The 26,686-nt window shown below is 44.2% G+C and overlaps 1 protein-coding gene across 1 annotated transcript in view; it reads left to right on the forward strand.

Moving 5' to 3' along the window:
• Window positions 1-26,686, forward strand: part of CDHR4 (cadherin related family member 4) — a 332,193-nt gene that overhangs the window by 281,346 nt on the left and 24,161 nt on the right. The window contains exons 13-14 of the mRNA XM_069646250.1: window positions 18,290-18,434; window positions 20,612-20,823. Coding sequence (XP_069502351.1) covers window positions 18,290-18,434; window positions 20,612-20,823 — 357 coding nt within the window. The remainder of the gene's footprint in view (window positions 1-18,289; window positions 18,435-20,611; window positions 20,824-26,686) is intronic.

Below are 26,686 nucleotides of genomic sequence, written 5' to 3' on the forward strand. Positions count from 1 at the left end.
CCAGAGCAGGTAAGCAGAAGCAGGATGATCTGGAGCAGGTAAGCAGAAACAGGATAATCCGGAGCAGGTAAGCAGAAGCAGGATGATCCGGAGCAGGTAAGCAGATGCTGGCTGATCCAGAGCACGGCAAGTGTGTTGCTGATACAGCTCACAGTAAGCAACACGAAGCACTGGAAGAATCTTGGGTGTGGCTTATATAGCCAGCCACACCCAAACAATAGAGAGCTCATGAGTTATCATGCACTTCCTGTTTGGCAACAGGAAGTGGTAACCAGGAAGTTACTACAAACACTAGGAAGGATTGAAAGGAGGGATTTGTTATGGGTTCTTTGTGTGCCTATGCCAGGCCTGCCAAGGCTCCACCCAGCTTGCCCCAACTACCTGCCTGATACCCATGACACCCACCATGTGTGCAAGTCAGGTGAGTAGTGTGTCATGGTTGACCATGTCAAAAGCAGCGAGAGGCCCTGGCGGCACAAGTCTCCATTATTATTATTATTATTATTATTATTATTATTATTATTATCATTTCATTATGTTTATAGTTCCGAAGAACCTTTACATAGATTAAAAGAAATAGGAAAAAAAATGGAAACAAGAAAAAAATAGACATTTTTAAAATTAAAATAAAATCAATCAACACTATTATAGTGGGATACAAGGATAATATACAACATAATCACCATTCAATAAAAACTGTGCCAACTCCTTGGAAGGTGCATACAATTCATCATATAAATACAAATAGTAATTCATTAGCGACAGCTCCATCAAATGCCATCTGGTTATACATAATTCCAATTTCACAAAGTATCCACCAACAATTACTAAACAAGTTTCCCAGTCACCATTATAGCTTTCTGCACATTATGAAGTGCAATTGGCAACACCTTTCAATGGCGAGTTCAAGCAGGTAAGACAAAAGCCATCGCTTTTGATCGTGTTGCCGTTATGAACACAAGGGCCCAACAGTCTCATACACACGTCTCTGTGTTCACGGCACTCAGTAAGCACATGTTGTGCACTCTCCACTTTGCCAGGTAATACACACAATCAACAGGTTCTATTTTCTTTATTAATGCCCAATTCAGGACATATAGCGTTCAGCACTGGTAGTTTGTTCATGCGTAGAAGTAGCAAGAATCTACGCAAATCTGGGGACAGGCACATTTTCAAGTAAATCTGCAGGGCCCTATATTCATAGGCCAACAATTCCACAAAGCCATAGCTCTTTAATCTTGATAGATGTACATAATTTGATATCCAATCCCACCCATCCAGTTTGCGTGTCATGCGAGTCATGAGTTTAGCTAGGCTGTCCTCCCAGTTTGGTTACCATCTAATCACCTCAAATGATTTTGCTACCAATTTAGCCATATTGTGGTTATAGGGTGGATCAGCTTGGCTTCCCAGGGGTTGCAATAAAGGGCAAATGGGGGACTTCCGAGCTTTTATATACAGTAATGCTTTTCTTTTGCGGGCCATAGTGACCAATGATGTCAGACCCAGTTCCAGTCTCATAAATTCTGCAGGTACACTATAACCTTCGGCCAACTGAAATCATCCATGCTTATTAATTCTAATCCATATAGTACCGTAGCACAAAAGCTCTGTTTGTACAGAGCCAATATGCCCAAGTAACTATATCCAGAGACTGCCTTTGCACACCTATAGATCAAATTTGTCAAAGCAGCAGCCTTCCATTTCTTGGTACACATAATACTTCAGCAGCTTCCGTTAGAAGTGATTTCCAGACCCAGAAATTTGTAGTGCAACACTCGCTCTATGTGATGGCATTCAATGTGCATGCTAGGGGCTGGAGCCCACCCGTGAGTAAAATGCATAACCTTGGTCTTACCAAAATTGAGTACCAATTCATGGTCACAGGCAAATCTACATAGTACCTTGAGTGATCTTTTTAGTCCAGGAAAGGTGTGGTCACAGAGGACTAAGTCATCTGCATAGAATAGGCACTCAAATTGTTCACCTTAGATTTTAGGGGGGCAGGTATAAGCCTGGGCCATCTTCTTTACCACATCTGCTATGTAAATATTAAACAATAATGGCGCCAATGCACACCCCTGTTTCAGACCCCATCCTGTAACTATGGGCGAGGTCACTGTTCCGTCATTGTCCAATTTTACCTGTAGAGAAGTGTTTTCATGAAGACCCTGTGTAGCCGCCAATAGATCACTGGAACAACCCAATGCTTCCATCTTAGCCCAAAGTATGTCATGAGAGGCTATCCAGGATTCAAGCCTATCAAGCAACAAAGAGGCAAACATTGTTCCTGCCGTGTCTGACATATCCAGTAGCCTATCATTTCTGGCTTTGATCTTTCTCCACATTTGCATATGGGTACTAAGATAGAATTACACCATGGGGCGGTATCCAACCTTCCTCACATAGCTTTGCGTAATGAATATACAAAAGCTTGTCCCATAACGCTGGTGCGCCTTTAATCACTGCATTGGGAAGGCCATTAGGGCCAGGGACTCTTGTGGTCTTAAGTGCTTAAATTTTCCTATCGATTTCGCTCTGTTCTATCGCAAGGTCAAGCCTATAGGGCTCAGGTGCCTGGGGTTTGATACCGTCAAGTCCATGGGTTTTTTTTGTATCTGGCATAGACTTAAAGTTCTCAATTATAAAGTGAGACCAAGTCTGCTCACCTGTCTTTTGGAGCAGAATGAAAGTTACTCAGCATCCTCCAAAATGTATGGGTATCTTTGTTACTTGCAATGGCTATCAGATATTGCCATTGTGTGTTACGACCAGAATTTAGCCAGGCTTTGACCCAGTTCCAATATCTATTTTTAGCCAAATTCCTGCCAGCCAGTCTCTCACTGGGATTACCAGCACCTTTATTAATGAGGCAGAGGACCCTTTATCAATAATCTGAAGGATATCATCAAAAACTTGGATCGTGCCTGTTTCAGTACTGCATTTGGGTGGAGCCTAGATTGATTATCCTGGAGCAGACGAGTTGCTCGATATTTGTAAGTAGTTGGTTAGCAACTACCTTCTCAATGGGCCTCATTACGACTCAGGCGTTAACCATGGCGCTACTAGCGCCATGGTTGACTCCGGTACCTTACCGATTCCGCCATGGTGATTGGCGGAATTACCACCCCATTCCAAGGTTGGCGGGGCGGTAATTCCCCATTCACCGTTGGCCCTTCCCCATTGCCATTTTTGCCCCCATAGAGCTCAATGGAAATGGGGAAGGCGGTAATTACGGTACCGCAAATTGCGGTACCGTAATTACCTCCAAGGTCCCTTTGCGGGTTCCGTCCTTAACGCCTGCTAGAAGCAGGCGTTAAGTCAGGACCCGCAAAGGGAACTCGGAATAGGGCGGTAAGGGTTTAACGGCACTGGTCCCGTTACCGGTGACCGTTAACCCTTACCGCCCAGCTCGTAATGACCCCAAATGTCTTTTATGATAAACTGGAGGCTTGTGAAAGGCTGGTAGTTTGCTATGTCTTCGGGGTAGCAGGTGGGTAATTTCAAGAGTGGGTATATATTTGGAGGGCATCTGGGAGCGAAACCTTGCTGAGGGTATAAATAATAATGAAATCCATCATCCATGGTACATCAAAACCATACTTAGTGTCCTTTTTAGTAACCTGGAACAAAAATGGCTACAAACTAAACAAGTGTCAGCCAAAAACATGTTGAAATAAGTTTCTCATCGAAATAGCATTCTAACTGCCAAATATGCCCAATATTCTCTAAAAATATTCTCTTCACTTAATTTGTATTTGTATTTTGTTTATTTGTATAGCGCACAAGGCCTGAGGGCAACCGGGCGTATTATTTAGTTACAGGCAGGTTACATACATACACAATATTTATCTTAAAATATACAAAATATACATGGTTACAGACACAATATTTACCTTGAAATATACAGAATATACATGGTACATAAACGGAGGTGTACAGGATACACAGTCTGAGCAAAAAATAAGGTCAAGATATAATGCAAAAGCGGCCTAAATACTTAATATTTCTAAAGCTATGTTCAAAGCTTGCAGCAAACTCAAAAATCCCGAAGCAGTGAGAAAAGAAACCTCACCATTTCATGTCATATGTGATAACATTGGAAATGTTTTCCACATAACATAGTTCTCATCCAAAGCCACATGTAAACACAATCACGCAGCCCTGACTACAATGTATTATCACTTGCTGGGAAAGACTTGTCTATCCTAATGAATGTACAGCTCTATCCCCTGTGAAGAAGTCTCCTGCCTTTTCCTAGAGACAGTGAACGGTGGTAGTATGGGGAGGATCCCCCAGTCACCTCCCTCTAAGTCACTGCCAGTGGTTGGCAGTGGACCACCACATGCAAAAACAAGATGCTACTGGCCCTTTCATAGATGTACATTTGGTTCGGAAGGTCAAAGGTCCCCCTTTGCCGTTGATTGGTGTCTTTGCAGTCAGGGAAAGACAAGATCCATGACATTATAATTACAGCAGGCTCTCACTGTGAGACACTGCTCAGCTCTGGGAGCCAACCACTTACTTGCATGTGCAGAAACAAGCACTATCCCATTTGAAGCCGCGGTCAGTTCCTGATCCAAGAAATATCTAACACACCTGATCTAAGGGCCGTAATTAAGGGGTGAGGGGCAAATCCATGCTTGATCCTACTGCCAAGTGTCAATCCCTCAGTCCACTCCAACCCTGGGAGTTCAGGCTAATTAACCCATGGTCCACTAAATAGTGTGTGGACGTTTGGGGGAAGTCATGAGTGGGGTTTGGAGTGAGCTGTCCATTCAGGAGAGACATGGGAAAAGGGGCTTGGAGGGAGATCAGAAGGATCGGAGCAGAATGAAGTCAAGAGGGGGGAACGGAACATCTCAAGTTCGCAGGAGGAGAGTATCAGGAGGTGGCAGGGGGTGAACAACAAGAGATGGCAGGAGAAAAGTATCAGGAGTTGGCAGTAGGTGAACATCAGGAGGTGACAGGAGGAAAGTATATAACGGGGCATGAGGAGAATATAAGGAGGTGACAGCCAGTGAACATGAAGAGGTGACACAAGAATAGTTTTAGGAAGTAGCAGTTGGTGACCATCAGGTGGGGGCGGGAGGTGAGTATCCGAAGACGAACCTCAGGGGGTGGCAAGAGGTGATCATGAGTAGGTGGCAGGAGGTGATAGAAGGTAAATATCCAAGTGGGGAGGAGGAAAATATCAGGGATTTGCAGGAGGAAATTATCAGCAAGAGGTAGCAAGAGGTGAATATAAGGAGGTGGCAGGAAGGGAATAGTAAGAGGTGGCAGGTGAGAAAAAGCAGGAGGAGGAGGAAGCTGAGAAGCAGGAAGAATCCAGCAGCAGGGATCGAGAGGGCAAGTATCGCCCACGACAGGGTCTATGGGGGAGTCCCCAATCAGACCCTATAATGGGAGGTGGAACAATCATGTGGCGTGGAATGTGGGAGGGACAAGAACAGAATAGAACTAAATAATTCAATGGCAGATGAAACAGGAAGTCTAGATGAGGGAAAGTCAGAGGAACGGAAAGCAGATGGAAAATTAGAGTGGCACACTTCCGAAACACCTCATTTTATCCTCTTAGGTGAGCTGCGGGAAGTGGATACTATGGGATCATTCCAAGGGTGCAGCAATTAAATGTACCATTTATCACTGCTATAAATTACCTGTGGGTAAAAGCAAGCCTGCCGACGCTCAGTCTTTTGTATAAAGGAGAACAATATATAGTCTTCCACTGGGGACTGTAAAAGAGAGGTAGTGGTTACCTGATGTTTGGTGACAGAGAAGAAAACTTAAATCCACATGCCACCAAGTTTCTTCAGAAATAGGCAAGTGATCTCATACATCCCATGAGAACCGATGGTGTCCAGTCAAAGTTTCAAAAGAATAGTTTCGAATCCCAAAGGTTTTCACACAAAAGTGCCGAAAAAAAAGTTTCGAATTTATCTTTTTTATATTCACGTTTTTTTAAAATTTTGTACTGTAAAAGAAGTGTTTTTGAAATTGAAACTTTTTTCCAGTACTTTTGTGTCGGAACTATTGGCATTCGAAACTATGACTGTTGAAACTATGACTATAAACCGAACCGATGAAGTAGCAGGCGTATGAAGCATAAGGAAGCTCAGCCCCATCTGCCTGTGGCCATACCCATTTCTTCACCAATGCTTGTAGTTACTGGCACAATCCCATAACTGCTGACTATGGCAGGAAACCAGCTACAAATACTCTTCAGGACACAGTGTGAATAAGTGGTTGGCAAGAGACGTCCTCCCGATCCTGCTCAAAGTGTTCCCTGTCCCACTGCGGATTGGGTTCCGAGCCATTCCCATTTCATCACCAGTGCCTGAAGTTCCTGCCGCAATCCCATAAGTGCTGACTACTGCAGGAAACCAGCCACAAGTACTCTTTAAGAATAAGTGGTTGGCAAGCGATGCCCAGCTGATCCCGCTCAAAGTGTTCCCTGTCCCACTGCGGATTGGGTCCCTAGCCAGGAGGATGTGGACACTTAGTGTTATTGGATATTGATGTTTTCCCCACGGCAAATAGAAGGTTTTTATGAACTTTTTGTCCAATTATTGGAACTTTAAGGTTGAAAGATGTTTCAGCCCCTTCTGAGCCCTGGGCTTACCCTGAAGTGGTGCAGGATATACACAGCGCAGACGTCTTGTCTGCCACTCTCACAGAGCACCAGGAATATTATTTTAAAGGAGTGAAATGCTGCTAAGAGATCTTCCAACCCAGAATACTGGCCAAGTATGTATCCTGTCCTAGGATTTCATGAGGGATGTCTATGTACCTTAATGGGTGTTTCCCTGCACCCTGTGCCCCTGCTCCCCAGTTTCAGTCAGCGCATCTCAGCGGCTTTGCAAACGCTTTCCTCTTGGACGAAATCACTAAGATAGGAGAATCCTCTCTTAAGACGTACCATGCTGCCAATTCCTTTGTTTTCAAAGCTGAAGCCTACGGTCTCGGGTGGATAGCTCTGGGGCAACGTGCTCACATTGGAAGCAAGACGACATGGAGCAGCACAGGCTCTATCCCCGGGTGCGCGCTTAGAAACCTCTGAGTATTAAGCGCATTATAAATAACCTATCATATCATGTTGCATGCACTGCACAATCACTTCCTTAATATTTCCAGGCCTTAATGATAGCTTTGAATAAGAGCTCAGATTGCAGTCCTCTGTTGGAGGTTCTGGATAAACAGCTGATGATGTCATCAAACATCTCTTTTGATGCCCTGAGAATAACAACCACACAGACTTGTTTTTCTGTGGTTGCCAGAAGCCTTCCAGAAAACGAAACTCCTAAGGCTCTCCTTCCTGGGCTAGAAACAGTTTGGCCCAAGTTGACGGAACTAGTCAAAAAAGGTTTCTGTGACTGCAACGCTCAGGTTTGGCTGCTGCCATAGTCAATATGATTGTCAACGCACATGCCTGCACCTTGCACTCCTACATCCCCTGGCAGGGATAGACGGCATGGGAGGTTTTTACATTGCCGAGGTCCGTCCGCTCCTTCGCAGCAGCCAGCCAGCCTCCTTCTTTATGGGGAGATGTCTCCTACCCTGTACCCCAAACCTTTTTGACACCATCCTTCCAGATTCGGGAGATCGCATTGCCAATTTGCCTATGAACCCTTTGAGCAAACAAGTCCCTAATTTAAGGATCTTTGAATTTCTGTGAAAGAAGATGGTCTACAGGAAAAACTCAGAGAGGGGGTGTTTTCAATACTTTTTCTCGTCCCAAAATATTCACGGCTGGTTCAATATATACTAGATTTGGAGGAAATAAATCAGCACACCATATCATTCTCCTGCAGCAATGGAAACCTTCAAAGAATAATTCTCATGGCCTAACCTGGAGTCTTTAAACATACACAGATCTGCAGGACAAATATTTCCATGTACTTGTCCCACTGTGACAGTGGGGATTCATATGGTTTCCCGCATTATAGGATCACCTTCAAGCTACGACACTGCTATTTGAGCATAAATCAGCACTAGAGTCTCCGCGCAGGTGGTTGCATCCTTGATAGGCCTCCTGCAGGTGAAGATGACTGCAGTGCATGTGTATCTGGATGAATGCCTCATCCAGGACTAACTCTCAAGCCTTATTAGACACTTAGGAGGTTTGCACGGGTCTACACGGGTTTGGGTGGACGATTAATTTCAGGAAAGCGTTCCTGGTTCATCAGTGCGCTTTTGGCATTCCACCGGCGCAGGTACTTTTACACCATTCAGGTTGTGATTCCGGACATTATGGACACTTTCCATCCCACACCTATCATGCTGAAGGTGATTCCCAGCCATTCACACCTGCAGACAGTCTGGCAGGGAGCCCTCAGCTATCCAGTGGACATCTAACCAGAGCATGTCTGATGGATGCTTTCCATCGGGGAGACTGATTTTGTGCAGTAGTAATAGTAATTGGGGAACACCTGTCCTCTCTTTTGGTGAGGGGGCACACTCCTCTCATTGGAGGAGAGCGGCCGGGGAGGGCGGAAGGGAGAGGAAATGGGGGAGTGAAAAGCATTCATGCCCCAATTCGCGCAGAAAGAGTTGTGCCGGGCCCTATTTACGGATTTCAAAATCGGGTCCCGGCAAGAACCAGGACCATAGCCACCCACACTTCCAATCCCAGCACAGTGTTGATAAATTTAAAAAACACCCGGGACCCGGGACGGGGGGGTGATTTCCTAGAACTGTCCCAGGAAAACCAGCACGTCTGATCACCCTAATTCCATGGCGTCACTGATCACTTGTACATTGATCAGGAATCCCTTAAATGGACGCTTCATGGGGAAACATGCTCTCCAGGCTCCTATGCCTGAGCAGCAGCCTTGACCACTACAGCTGAGCAGCCTTTTTCCAACAGTTGTCAGGGTGGGGAATGCTCTTTTTTAACTTTGCCCCCTGATAGGTGCAAGTTGGCGCAGCCATACTTACCAGCGAAGATCTTTATAATCCTGCACTGGCTCTGTGGGAGTTCATCCATTGCCGATTTTGGCTTTCAATTTGAGGAGCTCCCTAGCCGGGCAGAAGCACATCCCTGCAGGTCCACCTTGCCTTCAGAAACGTAATCATCAAAACCTGGCTCTCTGCAATGTCAGTCAGACTGCAAGTCACACAATCCATAGTGGAAACCGCAGCCCAGCGCTCTCAAAAGGCAATATACGGACAAACCAAGGGAACACCATGGTCAAACATAGAACATTAGCTACACAGAGCAAATTAGACAAAAAACCAGAAGTGAAAAAGACCTGCCTTTATAATTACACTCAGAGGGCTTTACCGGTAAACACAATGCAATAGGATGTATATACTGTAATGCAATACGGTGTATAGTCTGTAATACAATAGGATGTAGTATATTCTGTAATGCAATATGATGTATATGCTGTAATGTAATATGAAGTATATTCTGCAATGCAATAGGATGTATATTCTGCAATGCAATAGGATGTATATGGTGTAATGTAATAGGATGCATATTCTGTAATGCAATAGGATGTATATGATGTAATGCAATAGGATGTACATTCTGCAATGCAATAGGATGTATATGCTGTAATGCAATAGGATGTATATTCTGCAATGCAATTGGATGTATATGGTGTAATACAATAGGATGCATATTATGTAATGCAATAGGATGTATATGTTGTAATGTAATAGGATGTACATTCTGCAATGCAATAGGATGTATACGCTGTAATGCAATAGGATGTATATGATGTAATGCAATAGGATGTATATGCTGTAATGAAATAGGATGTATATTCTGCATTGCAATAGGATGTATATGCTGTAATGCAATATGATATATATTCTGTAATGCAACATGATGTATATGCTACAATGCAATAGGATGTATATTATGTAATGCAATTCGATGTATATGCTGTAATGCAATAGGGTGTATATTCTGCAATGCAATAGGATGTATATGCTGTAATGCAATAGGATGTAGTATATTCTGTAATGCAATATGATGTATATGCTGTAATGCAATGGGAGGTACATTCTACAATGCAATGGGATGTATATGCTGTAATGCAATAGTATGTATATTCTATAATGCAATATGATGCATATGCTGTAATGCAATAGGATGTTTCTGTTATGCTTTTTTTGTGTTAGGCTGTGTGGAGATTTGCAAGGATCCTTGTGACGAACCTCATCCTAGTATCACTATTTTCCCGATAACACTAATCATCCCGCACACCTATGCAAGTCATGACTTAATTAAAGGTGTATTCAGCTTCACACAGTGATAAGCCATGCAACTGCTGACTGAAAACTAGCGAACGATGCAGCGTCTGCAACCATTTCTGTAGTAAATCGGATTTGCATTTGTAGACAGTTGCCATCAGCTGTCTCCCAATCTGCTACCTTAAATGACATCCACCAATATCGCCTCACAACTTCCTCGCCGTCTACACACAACACGCATTACACACAAAGCACTTGCTAACGTGCCCAAAGCTTTCACTGATCCCCTGCCCGCCCCTCCCATACCGCAGACTAACATCAAGCAGGCTACCCCACGGCAAACCAATAACGCACGCGCAGATGGTCTAATAGCAGCCTCTCCTCCACCTGCTCCCACCAGCCCGACCAGGGCAGGATCTGAAAGCACCGAGAGGCCATGCAAATATAACACGTCCTGCACCCTGGGAACTTCCCCAGCGCTCGCAGCTTGCACACCGAGAGGTACTTGACGTATTCCACCCGCGGTGGGCGCAGCTTTCACGGCTGCCCGCCCAGTCTGCGCTTCCACAGCTCAATGGCCACGCATGCAATTCCTATGCACCTGCTGCAAATCACACATTTTTATATGAGTGAATTAGGCACACTTTGCCCTACCACAGCTTTCAATTTTTGTCAACTGCAAATTGATTTGCCGTTGCAAAATAGCCTTGCTAAGTTGTCCCACATGGCCCTGCGACTTGAAAGTTCAGTTTTAAATCGGTTCTCCCAGTCATTGTTTTAATGACCTTTGCCCTGCACGCTGCACCAGACGTTTGACGTACAGTTGAACGAGTGACTTCAGCATCACCTGACTTGTGCTAGCATTCTTTCCTGATTTCGACATATTCTTTCTGAGATTCGTTTATATTGTGGGCCCTATTACATGATATTACAATAGCAGAAATTGGCGGGAAACCATGATCGAGTTAGTTCCACATAGGGGTGAACTGTAACTGGGAGTAGGTTTCTTGGGATATTGATTTTGAGGGATAATACTGTAAGACATCATAAACACATTGCGGCCCAAGTTGTTTCTGTACATCATATATCAAGGTGGGAACATCGGCTGGGGTAGATTTGATCGAAAATATTATACCTAATGGAGAAGTGACCGAATCTATTTTACCGAAAATCGAAATTAAGTTTTTACTTTTTAAACTTTTTTGTTTAATGCGGGGGGAAACCCCCGCAGCTCCCCTTAGCCTTGGGAGGATTGCTCAGGGGCAATGCACTTGTCTTGGAAGCAAAACGACGTGGAGCAACACAGGTTCAATTCCCATGTCTGAGCTTAGAAACCTTTGGGTATTAAGCGTGTTGTAAATAACCAATTACAATGACTAATACCCCACACCAGCATGAGAAGGGGGTTTAGATTCTATTAAAGACAAGGAGGCGAGTATTATGCTTTACAATCTTTACTCTGAAACCACAGCAGCAAAGAAATTTTTTTTTACAAACAAAAAAGTTGTAAAAACAGAACTAAATAGAGTTCAATGTCAATGTAAGGGGGGTTCCCCAATCCATCATGTAGGACAGTTCATGCCCTGCAGGAGAGCAATGAGCAGGGACCCTCCCTTATATAAGTCCTTTACTCCAAACCCAACTCCTCTGTCTGTAGCTGTCTTGAACCAGACGTCCACTGCAAAGATCAAATGATGAAGACAAATCCAGCGAAGCTCTCGTATCACGCACTCTCCACATCTTGTAACTGTGAGCCACATTCCTGAGCAGACCCTCAGCTCATAGCTGTAAGAACAACAAGCAAAGAAGGGTGGGTGGATGGGAAGAACAACAAACCAAAGAATGCTCTCTCTTGAAACACCTGTGTATAAACGTGCCACAACTGCCATATCATATCATATCATATCAAGGGTGGTTGGGTGGGATAATACTCGCCTCCTTGTCTTTAATAGAATCTAAACCCCCTTCTCACGCTAGTGTGGGGGATTAGTCATTCTATGGCAAGACAGGAGGCTCATATTATGCACGTTTGAAGCCCTTGCATCCCATTAGTACAACATGATCAATACAATAGTGACAATACAATAAAAATAATAGGAGAAGAAAGTGTTTTAAATGTTTTCATTTGATCAATCAACTGAACGCAAGAGTATTGCCCAAGGCTAGGCTGCCTGAATAACTGTCTTATAAGTCATAGCCAAATCCACTGCCAGAAACAAACTGGGAAGATGCGCCAATTCCAGCATTCCTCACAGGCCACCAACTGGTTAAAAAGAGGGAGGGGGAAACACTGAACAAAGTCTTCCTATACTAATAGGTTAGGAAAAAACATAGGAGTAAAAAACTCCTCCATTGTCCAATCAAACATTTAAAACACTTAAATTCATACCATCTTTTGGAAACCTAAATAGCAAACAAAAGAAGTCAAACACTTAGCTCTCCTGGAGATAAAGAAAAATACCCCCCAGGGGCGGAAAGCTTTGTAGGTTCCATTCCATGCGTTAAAGGAAGATATTATATTAGAAACAGGACATGTCGCATAACTACACTGGAAGCCAAGTGGGAAAGGCAATCTTCATAAAAGGTAAAGCGCGAGTAAAAGGACATTTTATTAACATGTTATATGAAGACCTAGCTCGAGTGGAGCTGAAAAGCAATAGACCTGGTGCCTTGTGTACACAGGAAAGTCTACAGCAAAACCTGTCCTTAACACACCATTTTCCCCAGAGATATGTGTATACTAAGACAGGTATGTCTTCTGGAGGCAGAAGCAGAATGGAAGAGAGGAGCCCCACCTGTAACCCAGCAGCTAGCGTTAAATAACATCCGGACTAAGAAAAGACCCACCAGGGGACCCTGATGACAAAGAGATATTCCCAAAAAATCCTTCAAACACCAGGAAGAGTTAAACCTGCCAAACCGCCAAGACAGAGACCCTCAGACCTCCTGAGCTCTTGAAGAAGGACTCTGCTACCATGACAAAAGGAAGATATTTACAAAACCTGACTCTTAAGAGACCGAACTTGGCAAGGAGAAAAGACGTATCTTACATCCAATCGCTACCATTATAGTGATACCTGAATCCCTTTGAAGATGTGCCAGGTGCTTGGACCTTATCCCCTCCCCCATGGTTGATAAATCCCCTAGAGGATCATAAACTAACCGAAGGAGAACCCACTAAATTCCATAGTCTTAGCAAAGACTCTAAACTGCAAAGAAACAGATCACTAAACAGTTAAAATGCAGTTGTTTACCAGAAGAGGACTAACCTCTATTTTAGCAAATCTGAAGAACCTTGAAACCCCCAGCACCATGTGCTGCCACCTTATTGCAAACAATCTCCCGTGAAAACCCAAAAGGTCTACCTGCCATGCAGGTGACTAGGAGAACCAAGTCATTGGTTCCCAGCCCTCTGGCAATCGCACTGACAGACACCTACTGAGATGGTTAATGTAGAGACGTTGGAACGCCCTGAGATAGAGGGCTGCAAAAAAAAACTTGGATGGAAGATGAGGAGCACACCCAGACCCCTCTATCCCCCCGAGGGATATTGTGCCTTCCCATAGGAGGAGATAAAACCTCCTCCACTTATCTAAGGAAAACCTTGCAACCCAGAAGAAGGCTACCTTGAGGACCACACTAAAGCCCCACTTTACACCCTTAAAATAAATACACTCTTGCACTTCTAACCAACCCCCATGCCCGTGGAAGGGGCTCCGCTTAACTTTGTGAAATACCAGGAAATTGATGCAAAGGAAAGCAAACTGACGGGAGGGAAATGCCCAGTGCGAATTTTGCACTGGTCATGAGCCAGAACTCTTGTTAAAGGAAAAACGGAAACCATCAGGTGTTACTCCAAGAGGTGTAACATTATGATGCAATCCCCCCGCAAGGGTGGCGGGGAGGGGAATGAAGGGTGAGGGGAGAGTGGAAGGATTTTGGGATAATTATCGTGCCCCGTAATTGAAAGGTTGTGAAGGAATACTGTGACCACTGTCCCTTCAAACACTGAGGCCCGGGCCTCTGTATGCATGTGAGGCTGACTGGCCTCTCTGGGGATCAGGGGAAGCAAAAAATTAAGCACATTGCCCATAGCAAGATAGCATTTATGTAGTGCTACGAACCCTCAGGTATATGAGTGCTGCTCATCATTACTACCAACGGTGTGTGGTGGGAGGTGTTCACTTATCGATCTCAACAGGATGAAAGACTGATTTAGACCCTTCTAAAATTAGGAACCTGCATCAGTAGGCTCTGCACAGATTTGAAAGCAAGCACTCTATTCGCCTTGGGAGGAAAACCATGGGGCGGGCACCAGAAAGTTATTATTTGGTAACCCATCCCTCTGATACCAGCAAGTGTTTCCAAACACTCCATCCAAGTCAGAACACGGTTGCTCAACGTTGCCTTGCAACAAAAACTGAACCGTTACCCGTGAGCTGACCTTGTCCCCAACAATATTCCAAATTGTATAATGAATGTCATATTGGGACAAATAGTAAGGGAAACACTCCACCCTCTAAGGAGAGAACTTGGCATTGCCGAGCAGGTAAACCCCATTTGCACATCAAGTCCTGCAGCCCTCAATAGGGACATAAAGTGTCATTTTCTCCTCCTCATGTCGAGTGAAAATTCTGCAACTTAATCAACATGGGTACTGGGTGGAGCAATTGATATTGGGGAAAGAAATGTCTAAGGAAATAGACTGAGTTGTCCTGAAACTAACTAATGTAAAGGGTGAGAAAATGTAAATAAAAGACGAAGGTTAACACCCGAGTGATGGCTAAAGAGGAAGGTACAACCCCCCCTATAGGTCTGTTTACACCACCTCCACACACTATTTTCTTTAAAGTACCTAATAAATAACTAAAATAATATAAAATAATATAGTTACGCCCCAACAGGGGTCCGAACCCTGGCCCCTTATAGAAGCTGATGCTTACTGAGCTATCCGGGCTACTGGCAATGCTGAAAACGTAAATGTGCTCCAGGCACAGCTTAAATATATTGTTTAGCGGAAGAGTACACTGAGCAAGTGCACCTCAAACCGCTCACCCTAGCAGGGTTTGGAGCCAGCAGTACACGAGGGGTTCACCTTGCAGAAGAACACAGGCAAAGCCTGCCACCGAGCAGGTTTATGGCACACCTACAGTGAAGGTAATCCTCTATGCCATATGCCGCGCTTAAACAAGGCTGCAGATTAGCAGCGCATCAGGCACTTAGCGGGCGGGTTCCAAACATATATATTACAAAATATTCTTATTTAAAATGTAATTAAAATTATATATAATCTTGTTAAAGTGAAAAGTCCAGACTGGGCTGGCTCAAGTTGCCGCATAACTAGGGCGACCAGACGTTCCGGTTTTTATTTAAGAAACTCCGTCAGGGTTTTGCATGGTTGGGCAGTATGGTAATTAAAATTGTAATTATTTTTCACAACACTTTCAGAATTTTGAAGTTGGAGGATTGGTTCGAACCCCGAACCTTCCAGGTACAAGTGACATCACTTACTGACTGTGCTACAGAGACTGGCTGCAAACTATAAAAACAAAACATGTATCGGATCTGGCAAAAATAAATAACCCAGGCCTTCCAGCATGTAAAACCTGCTGCTCTAGCCTGCTTCTGGAGTGCAGCAGAAGCTACACTACATAATGCTTGGAAAAAAGAAAAGAAAGGAAAACATAGGGGACCGAGTGCGCCCGCAGCACCTGGCATTCCCAGGTGGCATTTAATGGAAAAGGAGACCCAAATATAATTTTTTTTTAAATACCGAGGATGTTCCAGACATTGGATTAGAACTCAGGTGACCAGCATTCCAACACCAACCACTTAGCAGTTGAGTCACTGGAGGTTGTGCTTTCCAAAAGAACACTGCAGGCCCCGGATAAACTATTGCGCCACCGTAGCATTGTTCATCCAGCACCTGGAACTCCCAGGCCTTCTGAACACGGAGGGCGGCAAGCCCCAACAAACACCGAGGGCTAAACAAAAAAAAGAGAGGATCGCGTGCGCCGGCCTTGAAGCTTTAGCAGCTTCATTCAGACCTGCGTGTGACGGCCGTAAAACATAAAATAAACATAAATTAAACCACCAAGAAGAATGCTCGCGCGCGTCGGTACGAAGCATTAGCAGCTTCTGTCAGACCCAATAAAACGTACATAAAAGAGAACCGTGTGCGCCGGGTCTAAAGCAAAGCTTCCATTTAGACCGGCGCGCACAGGATAAAAGCAAAGAAAAACAGCCAGATACATGCCTTATAAAATAAAGGGCCAATATATATTAAATGTAACACAAATAAATGCTACATGAACACAATTTCTCTTCCTAAATGTAACAAATTAAGGTTTATTTCTACTGACATGCAGACACAAAACTGAAATGGGTGACTTAGCTCTGGTGTCATCAGCAAAGAAAAGGGAGTTGGGTTTGGAGTAAAGGACCTATACAAGGGAGGGTTCAAGCTCATTGGTCTCCTGCAGGGCATGACCTGTCCTCCATGATGGATTGGGGAACCCCCTTACATTGACATTGAACTCTATTTAGGTCTGTTTTTACAACTTTTTTGTTTGTAAAAGTTTGTTTTCTTTGCTGCTGTGGTTTCAGAGTAAAGATTGTAATACATAATATGAGCCTCCTGTCTTGCCATAGAATTACCCCTCCCTCCCCTAACTTTTACCCTTACCCCACCTATTATGCATTAGACATATACCACATTACCTACCATTTTCGGTCAAAAAGTGTTGGTCACTCCTTCTTAGGTAAAATTGCATTCGGTTAAATCTATGGCATCGGGGAGCATCTGCTACTGATGGTGGCCAAATGAATGGCAGTGCATTGGGATGTCTAGGATTAAAATGCATGGCTCCCATAATGAGGCAGGCAGTGTTCTTGAGGGTTGCCTTGAACAGATGTAATGTTGACGGGGGGGGGGGCTGCTGGTGGCGCACTTCTACTAGTATTAGTCTTAGATGGACTAGCGCATACACACTTTTTAAATTTTCTTTAGAGTAGTAATTCATTTTATACATATATTTTCTTTATTGTTTTTGTGAAGGGCACACACTGTCTGCTGTCTGCTTCAGAGCAGGACTGGCCAAACAGTGGAGGCAGTTCTAAAGTGAGTAGCTCTCCTGAAACGTGGTGGCAATAGAATTAGAAGGGTTGATGGACTTTTGACCAAACACTTGGGGAAGAGCTGGCATTGTAGAGCTTTCAAAGGTCAGCTTTCAGGCGAGTGGTAAGTTCTATAGGGTTAAGTGTGATTTTCTTGCATAAAAAGTAAGAACAAAAATTCAATGTGTTCATGATTCTGTACATACGTTACAATTTAAACAACTGTAACTTTACTTATAAGAAAAGCGCCCAGATGCCCTTGCGTTAGGCGCGCCATATAAATAACAAAATAAATAAATAAAAGCGGTTGTAATTCACCAGGTGGTGCGAGAACTGATTTGGGAGGCTGCCTTAGGCATCTGGTCAGCCGATTTTATAATTAGGAATGTGCTGGGTCACAATGCAGGGTGGCTGCACAAAGAGTTTTGAAAGCTAATTTATTTTTATTTAAAAGCCAGTTCAGCGGACCCAATTCTGGTATAATTTGCTGTGTTTGTGTAGTATGGTTATAATTACCCATCCTCTTAGCTAGAGGTGCATTGTTCATATCACACTAGTTAATTCAGGAAGTAAGCACTGCCATTGGGCTGGCATAGTTAGATTTTGATGCAAGCATTGGGGGGCAGAGGGTGAAGTCTACTATGAACCCTTCGGATCTAGCCTGCTTAGCTAACGCTGAGGGAACTCCATTCATTGACAGCGTGAAGAGATAGGGTAAGACAGGGAGGCTCTGCTACAGGAGTGGAGTAAGCAGGAATATGCTTTTCATGTGGTGGCATTTCAGGTGCTGTTAGGACAACCACACTTCTATGGTGGTATAGGTTTTGGGATGTGGAGAGTTTGAGATGAGGTTTGGTGTAGGTTTGAATCCAGCACATCACTTATTCGATTTCCCATGACCTATTGCATAGGTCATAGAAGGATGATGAGTACCTCCTGCAGCTAATCCTATTGATCTTCTTATGTCTAGGACATCAATGACAACCCCCCCATCTGCAACCCTCCATACTACTACAGAACAATCTACTCGACACTGAGCATGACGACCCCCATCGTGACACTGGCCTGCGAGGATGTTGACATCAACAGTGTGCTCTCCTACTCCATCGTCGGAGGTGATGATTGTCCCTAGTTCCTCTATTTCCATCAGCCATCTTGGCATCTGGTGTCAAGTATTTACTCTTAGTAGATTTCTAAAAATAAAATAAAAAAAATGATGTGTTCTATTTTAAGACAGTCTTTTCATGTATAATGCATTTCGCTATCAACTTGTATCTCTGGCATGAATATATTGCTATGCTTGTGCTGAGGAAACAATATGTTGCTGGTTATGCTCAACTCCTCGCTCTTCTTTCTTGCCTCCGAATCTCATTCATTGTCCATGTCCGCATTCCTTACCCCATCTCCCCAGAGTGAAACTTTCCATTCGGACAACTTCATGTGTTTAGTTTAACCATGGCATGTTTTGTCCACTCTGTCATGTTCCCCACATGTTCTTTACATTATTTATTTCCTCCCTATGTTACATTTTGCCTCCTCATTTCCCCCATTTTATTAAACTCCACCTTAATAGGCCTGCCATTCCTTGTTTCTCCTTGTTTCCTTCTCGCATCTCTACTTTTGTGCACCTTGTCTGTCCCATGTCCTCATCACTCCACCTGGTCTCTCATGTCCTAATCTGTTCCTCAGCGCTCCTCACATGTTCTACATGCCTCCCTTCTTTTTTAGTCATAACCTTATTATCTCTCTAGTTTCACCTGCTTCTCTTCAGTGCTTGTTTGTCTTGGTGGCCTGACCTGCTCCTGCAGACCCTGCTATGCACTTCCATGGGACAGGGAAATAGAGTTTGCATTAAGGCCTTGCTGTGCTTCTGTTGTTTTTGGCTTTAGGTGGAGGGCAGTGGTTGAAAGGCGAGAGCAGGCAAATTGCTTGAACCCCACCTTGCCTAGAAAGCAGCTCAGCTGTGCAAGGGCAAAGCCTGTAAACAATCAGTGTGACTCACAGCGACACAAGGCTCCAATTGAGACTCGCATTCGGGTGCAGACATTCTGTACAGGCCAATCCCCGATTCACAAAAGAGGTTTGGTATGGGGTGAAGGATTGGCTTTTTAAGGGCCACTCAGCCAGCCCCTAGGCGTATATGTAACTGTAGGGTGCACTCTCGATAGGCACTGACCCCACGTGGTTGAGAGGCTGGGGTTCAGTGGCTGCATTTGGATTGATGGGCTTTCAAGGACTTATCACCGTCATTTAAGTGTGTACATTTCCAGGGGTGGTAATGTACACAAAGGATGGAAACGCTTTACAGGACGATTCCATTTTTCGAACGTCAACTTCCCAGACCGCTGGCAGCATTGACGATCTATGATCAGCGCTGCCAGGCGTCCAGAGAGACCCCTGAGACATTGCCCTTATCCCAGTCTGCACTTGGTCTGCAACAAGGGACACACCTGGTTGGCACTCCTGTGCTATGCCCCCTGCCCGCATATTCTGCCCATGGTCTGAGTCACACACAGGAACCTGTCTGTGCAAAGAGTGCTTTGTGGGCAGATTGATAATTGTGAATCTACCTGTCCGCAGAATGCAGATGTTTTGTCCCCTTGTGCATGTTTAGGACACAATATTTTGATTAATCGGCCCCATTGTGTTTGTCTTTCTCCATGTGCAATAACTGAGAATTTTGAAGTGCCTAGAAAGCCACACAATTATATCAAAGCACTAAATAAGCACATGCTAATCAATAAGGATGCAATGTTGCCATGGGTTCCCTAGAGCCGAGCAGCCAGCACAAAGGAATCATATATATGTCCGTTGTCCAACAACTGCAGACTCACTGTGCACAGCATATTGACTTTGCATGAATGGGGACAAGGAGATAACCAGCAGAAGTGCATATCACAGAGCTGGCTGTCACGCAAATACGCAAGCGCGCGCACACACGCGCACCCGCGCACACACAGTACCCTGATCTCACCACAGCATCCGTCTGCAACCTGTAGCTTTCCAGATAGCTTGAACTACAACTCCTATGATCCCTCACCATTAACTATGCAGCCAAATGTTGCAGACCCTTGCATTACAATATACGAAAGGAGAGTGTGTGAGCATGCCAAGGATAGAGAAACAGAGGAGAAACTGACTATACTGAAAAGTCTAGGCAGCAAAGGGTAGAAACAGACAAGAGGCTCATCAACCTGAAGAGTGTCAAGAGCGGTCCTTTCATGGGTGGAAATGAATATGTATATGCATCTGTATGCATGAATATTTACTGTATTGTAACTCTTGCCAACAGGCAATATCAACAACCGCTTCCAACTTGCCGGAGACTCAATCCTGCACAATGCCTTCTCGTATAACCCTAACGGAGTGTATGATCCTTTGACCTTCGAACTCTTGATTAAAGTGACTGATAGCCCTGCCCCACAGTTCTCCACCACGGCAACAGTGATTATCCATGTAGTTCCGTGGACGACGACAGTACCCACCACCACATTGAAGACGACGGTAAGGCAGAGCAGATTTGAAATTTCTCCAGAATCTCTTGATAAATTGAAAGCCATCTTGATTCCTTTAACAATAACAAAAACTAGATTTTCTGTAGGATTGCTGGGTGTGGATCTTCCAAGGATGACATTGCAAACACATTTCTCTTCATTGCAGGCAAACCCATAATCAGTCGCATTTTGATACCTGGGTCAATGCAGAATCCTCTCTTACAAGATTGCCATAATGGGTTAATGTGCATGGGCGATGATGACATTGGGGATATGTTCTTTAGCAGTTGCCATCGAAGTCATATTAGCTGGCAATGTATGTTAGATGCATAGACCAAATGCAGTGAATATAATGGCTCATCCTTTCGTATTGGGAATTGCGTACACCCATTTTGACACCTGTTTAAGCTATTATTTAAAGTCTATACCAATATTCAGTAAAGGATCAGGCAGTACTATAGGCTAGTGACCTTAATGACAAGCTCACAGGATGGAACACTTTTTGATAATGGCGAGCTTAATGATCGGATGGACGCTCTTAGGATTCTAACAGCGGGAGAACTATACAGAAGCACGATGATGATGATGGAGGCAGCCCTGATGGTGCCATTGAGGTCACTGGTGACTGGCCAGGAAACTTATTGCCAACGTTTAGGAAAGGGAGGGCCTCGATGACTGCTTACTTGTAACTGAATTGGAACACTGGAATTCGGGGTAGGGGTTTGGTGTGGAGTCAACTCCTTACAGTGGCCATAGTGCCCATAGACCTTACAGGTCATTGAAATAAGCACTATTTAAACTCTTTAGCTATAAGTGTATAGATTAGAAATGTTTAACTAAATTGTCAAGGAAGCTAAAATAAAAGGGTTGCTCACTGAGTACAAAAGTATCAGGTATTATTAAGCACAGGTCATGATTTCTGAGCTTAACACCATGAGTAGCACACTAACAGTCCCAGGATTAAAAGGGTCCTGCACCCTTCTTCCTGTATTCTCCAGGTCCCTTTTAGCACACTCAAAGTGTCAGGATTAAGGTGTTCATGTGTCCTTCTTCCGCCTTTCTCTGGGTCTCTCCCTGCAGGCTTACAGTCCTCGGTTTAAGGTGTTCCTTCACCCTTCTTCTTGCTTTGCCATCACACTCGAGTTGTCACAACTACACAGAAGCCTGATGGTTGTTCTGTAGGCAGCCATATCCCGGAGCTGACCTTTCAAAGACAGGAAGTCTCTGTAGATTGTCTTGGGTGTTCCTTCTGGGGCCCATACAGCTTCCCTCCCTCAGGGCATTGGGACTCTAGCTTTCTAATCCCTACTGCCTCTTTCCTTTGCCGTCTTGCTTCTAGTTCGTCATGCCTAAGTATATCTTTCCTAATATCTCTGGTTTCTGACATTCCTCCTTGCTACTCCACCACCTGTTCCTCAACCTACCCTCTCACTCAATATAAAATCTCATTCCTCCTCCTTTAGGCTACAGGCTACTTCACCCATACTCCACACTATTCTCTTCCCCTTCTACACTATCCTTTGATGCTCCTTGATTTCTATTCTTCACTACCTTTTGTCATCTCCTCTTTCCCTCTTTCTGATTTATCCGCCTCGCCTCTTTACTTCCTTCTCATGCCACATCCTTCACATTCTTTGTGTTCTGCCAAGTTTCTCCTATACTTTTTCCTATCACCTCATCCTCTCACTAACGGATATTTGTCCTCTCTCTCTCTCAATAATTATTCTAACAACCCGTTTTTCCTTTCTTCTATCGGCCCCTTCTTACTTCATCTCTTCTAACTGTCCTCGTCAAGCAGTTTTCCCTCCTCTCCCAAACACCCCACTGGGTCCCTTTGGCTGCTCTCTTCTCAATATTCTGGACCTCTCTGCTTACAGCCCCCTGGGTCACTCTATTCCCCGCTTTCTGGGACGTTAATTTCGCCAGCGTTCAGGGTATCTGCCTTCCCAACAATGAGTGTTTCTTTCTCGCTTTAGCCCAGAGTCCCTTTCCCAGCCCTATGGGTATTCTACTTCCCCTCCTTCAGGGTACTTCTCTTCCCAGACTCTGTTTTTTCCTTTGCCAATCTCCTGGATCTAATGCTCCCCAGTTCCTTTGGCCAATTTTTCCCCCAATCCACTTGCTCTTCCCCCTAGCCACCTATTTCTTGCTTACCCCAGCCAAACACCTTCATGCAACATTACCATCTACATGTTGCGTGGGTCACATTCAGCCATCTTTGTTGCAACAGTCTTGAATTCTGTACAGAAAATGAGACATGTGCCATTGCTCACCTGATGAGGGGGATACTTCTTGGCATATAGTAAAATGAATCAGAACTGTGACTAGGAACGTAGACAACAAAGTAATACTTCTAATACTTCCAGCTAATCCTCATTACTTTGATTTCTAGCTTTCCTAGTCATCCACACCCCGCCAAGATACTTGTACTTCGGTATCCAGTCTATTGTTTGGTATAAAAAAGACTGTTCATAGTATGTTTTCACCCTTTTGTAGGGAGGAGAGGATTATTCATATTTTGTATTATTAGGGCATTTATTGATCACAGACCTAGCTTTGAGAAGCAACAGAGCGCTTTACAATCACAGGGGAAGAATTCAGTGAGGAAGGCAGAGAAAAAGGGACCAGGGACCTAACCAGGGAGTGCGAGAGTGGTGAATTGGCAGTAAGGGATCTACAAGCAACCAAGGGAGGAGACAGTGGGGAGAACATCACTGAGTCTCAGATAAGGTGGGGAGTGCAGGGTGTGTGGACCCAATTGTTAGGGAGGAGCCATTCCTTGAAGAGGAAGGTCTTGAGCTCTTTTCTGAACTGGCAATTCTGATCTGAACTGAACTAGCAACTCTGATGTTGAGGGGAGTAGGTTCCAGAGTCTTGGAGCATAGACAGAGAAGGCCTGTCTTCTCATTCTTTCCTTTCTGCACCGTCAGAGTCCAAGACTGCACATTTCCTTCTGGTGGCTCACAGGCCTCCAGAGATGCTGAGTTTCTCATTGAGTTAGCTTGGGGATTTCAGGGTGACAGCCGTGTAGGTGATGAGGGTCAGGGTGATATCAAATTTGCAGAGTCCTTTAGTGAGTCTTGCGGCAGAATGCAGGACACATCTGAGGTATGCCAGAGTAGTTGCTGGAAGGCCTTCCAGGTGGGAGTGGACCAAGGCTTGGACAGTGAATATGAAGTGGTTTGCTGGGATAAAGGGCTTGACTTTCTGCAGAAGAGAAAGTTGGTACCAAGTCATTTGTGTCTTCCTTGGTATGTGCTGTTTGAGCGTGCAGTGTCTGTCGATGCTGAACCCGAGGGACTTTCCTGGTAGCCAGCTGGAATGTGAATCCCTTGAGGTTCATAGCAGAGAGCCAGGTCTGGATGTCTGGGAGTTCGCTGTTGTTGCTCAGCAGTAGGAATTCAGGCTTGGAAGGGTTGAGCTTTAGGTAGGCACTGGACATCAAGAACTGGATCAATGTGCGCACGCCTTGAGCCCCTGGATGTCTTTGATGGAGGATATCTTGAAGTAGACCTGTGTGTCATCTGCTTACTGGTGGATGTGGATGTTGTGTGGCATGAGGAGGGTTCAAGCGGTTCCATTTAAAGATTAAAGAGTGGAGAGAGTAAAGAGAGGAGTAAAAAAATATATATATATACAATATAAATTAGTTATTTCAAATAATTTCTTTCAAATATTATGGTGTAGCCAGGAATTATGAGTGGCCGAAAAAGATGATCTTGCATTTCTCTGGGTTAGGAATCATCACAAACGTTAAGGACAAGGACATAGAGTAATGAAGGCTATCACCAGGTAATAAAAGAATTTAGAGAAATGCATACAAAAATGTGTCTTTTTGAGGTACATAGAAAACTAAATATAAAAAGCACCTACTGGTCAACATTCTTTTTTTTAACATTAAATGTCCATGGCAATTCAATTAGTGTCTGTGTTTGGATATCACCAAATCAATTGCTTGTCAAATCAGCTGACCTTTTATGGACGAGGTCCAAGGAAAAGTGCCATGTAACCTTCTTTTGTTCTACTCTGTTATCAAAGTGTAACAAAAGAAGGTGTATCCAAACAAGACAATAAGTTGATACTTTAACCAGGCTAGCAAAGTCCTTTATTTGCAAGCTTCTGTGATCTTCCAATCCCCTTTTCAGGCAAAGGTGGAATGAAGCTTTTGGAAAAACGTCCATTTTAAAAGTCACCTGTGGAGCTCATTATCTGTTCCTGTCCTTATTTCTGTTTTTTTTTTTTTTTATAAATAATGGCATGCATTTAGGAGAAGAGGAGAGAAAGAAACACTGTTAGGTTTCTCTCATGAAAATATGAAGTGCTAGGTAGTGTCAGTCACAGTAAATACAAACCTGCTGAAGTCCATTTGGGCAGAGGTAGAGCTGGTATGTCCACCTTGACTGAATCTGCCGCCCGCTATGGCCATCTAGGTTTAAGCTAGGGATAGGAAGCACAGTCACTCACATGTTAAATGACTGAATGAATGTTAAAGGCCACTCTAGAAGGCTAGTAGGAAGATGGAGGTGCTGTCTCAGTCAGATGCCATATTATACACAAATTCAAGAACACAAACGTGTTACATGCACACGTAAAACTCCATGTATTTCTGTCTATCTGTAAGCTATGAATGAGACGCACAGTCAGCCACATGTTAAACAATTGCATTTTAAAGGCCAAACAGGCAGTTGGTTACAAAGGCTAAGACAGAACGTGTCATATGTCAGACTGATTGAGAGCAGGAGTGGCAAAATCCTTCATGTGTCAGGCTTGTGCTTCTAGAAGGCTGATAGGGAGGGGGCAGAATCAGTCATGCGTTAGGCCTTTGACTTGTGAAGGCTGGTGTGACAAGGCTGGGATATAATACTGTCCTGCAATTGCGTATATCTACACCCGATGAGGAAAGGGCAGTCTGACGTGAGACAGAGGCACACAAAGGCCTCTGGGAAACTTGTGGGGCTGGGGCTTTTAAAGAGCTGAGAGGACTGGTCTGGAGTGAGTCCAGCAATGCACATTGCCTCAGAGAGCCTGGTGGGGCTGTGTCAGTGAGATTCCAGTGAAGTGCCTTAGAGAAATTGATAGGAAGTGTCTGGTCTGGATGCTGTGGCTTCTGAATCTCAATGTTGGAAAGAGTAAGGTTTTGCTAGTTCGGCTAGTGACTCATTAGGCCAGAGCATCTGTTTAAGCCACCTGTCAGTGGATTGAAAATATGCATGCATTTGAACTCAAAGGTGTCCTGGATTTTATGTCCTGAAATTACCTTTGAGCACATTGATTTATTGTAAGGTCATCAAGTGATTTCACTCCAAAAAATGCTTACCCACCGAACTGCCCTATATGTGTATGCTTTGCTGGTGGAGATTCACATGCTTATATAGTTACTGAACAATTTTCCTACATAATAGCGCCCTCTTGCATTTCATACACACAATCAAGTGCACAACATTGTTGGATGCACATGCAAAACTCTCCATCATTTTGTAATCCTGCCCCATGTGGGTTTTCTTGATGGTTTCTGAATGACAGATATGTGGACAGTGTAGACACCTTTTGTTTTTGCATGGCATGGTTCCGGTTTGTGATATGTGTATATAGTTTGCTTCTTATTTTTTTGTGATTGTCTGCTTGTCGCAAAGCAAGGTGGGGCATTTTAGGGAAAACCTCTCACAGTCATTCATTAAGTTGCAGAATGGGTTGTAGTTCCTGAGCAATCTTGTGGAGGTATTCCAATTTTAGAATGTATGTGATGACCAATAGCACCCAGATTTGGGCCCCATTGCTCTGCATTCCAGGAGACTGCGCCGGGGCATTCTTGTTGCTGTGTAGATCTGGTTGTCAACAGTTATGCGTGATTTATGAAGTCTGAGTTGAAAGCT

The sequence above is a fragment of the Ambystoma mexicanum genome, chromosome 2p (assembly GCF_040938575.1).
Source record: "Ambystoma mexicanum isolate Mex_15411 chromosome 2p, UKY_AmexF1_1, whole genome shotgun sequence".
Classification (NCBI taxonomy): domain Eukaryota; kingdom Metazoa; phylum Chordata; class Amphibia; order Caudata; family Ambystomatidae; genus Ambystoma; species Ambystoma mexicanum.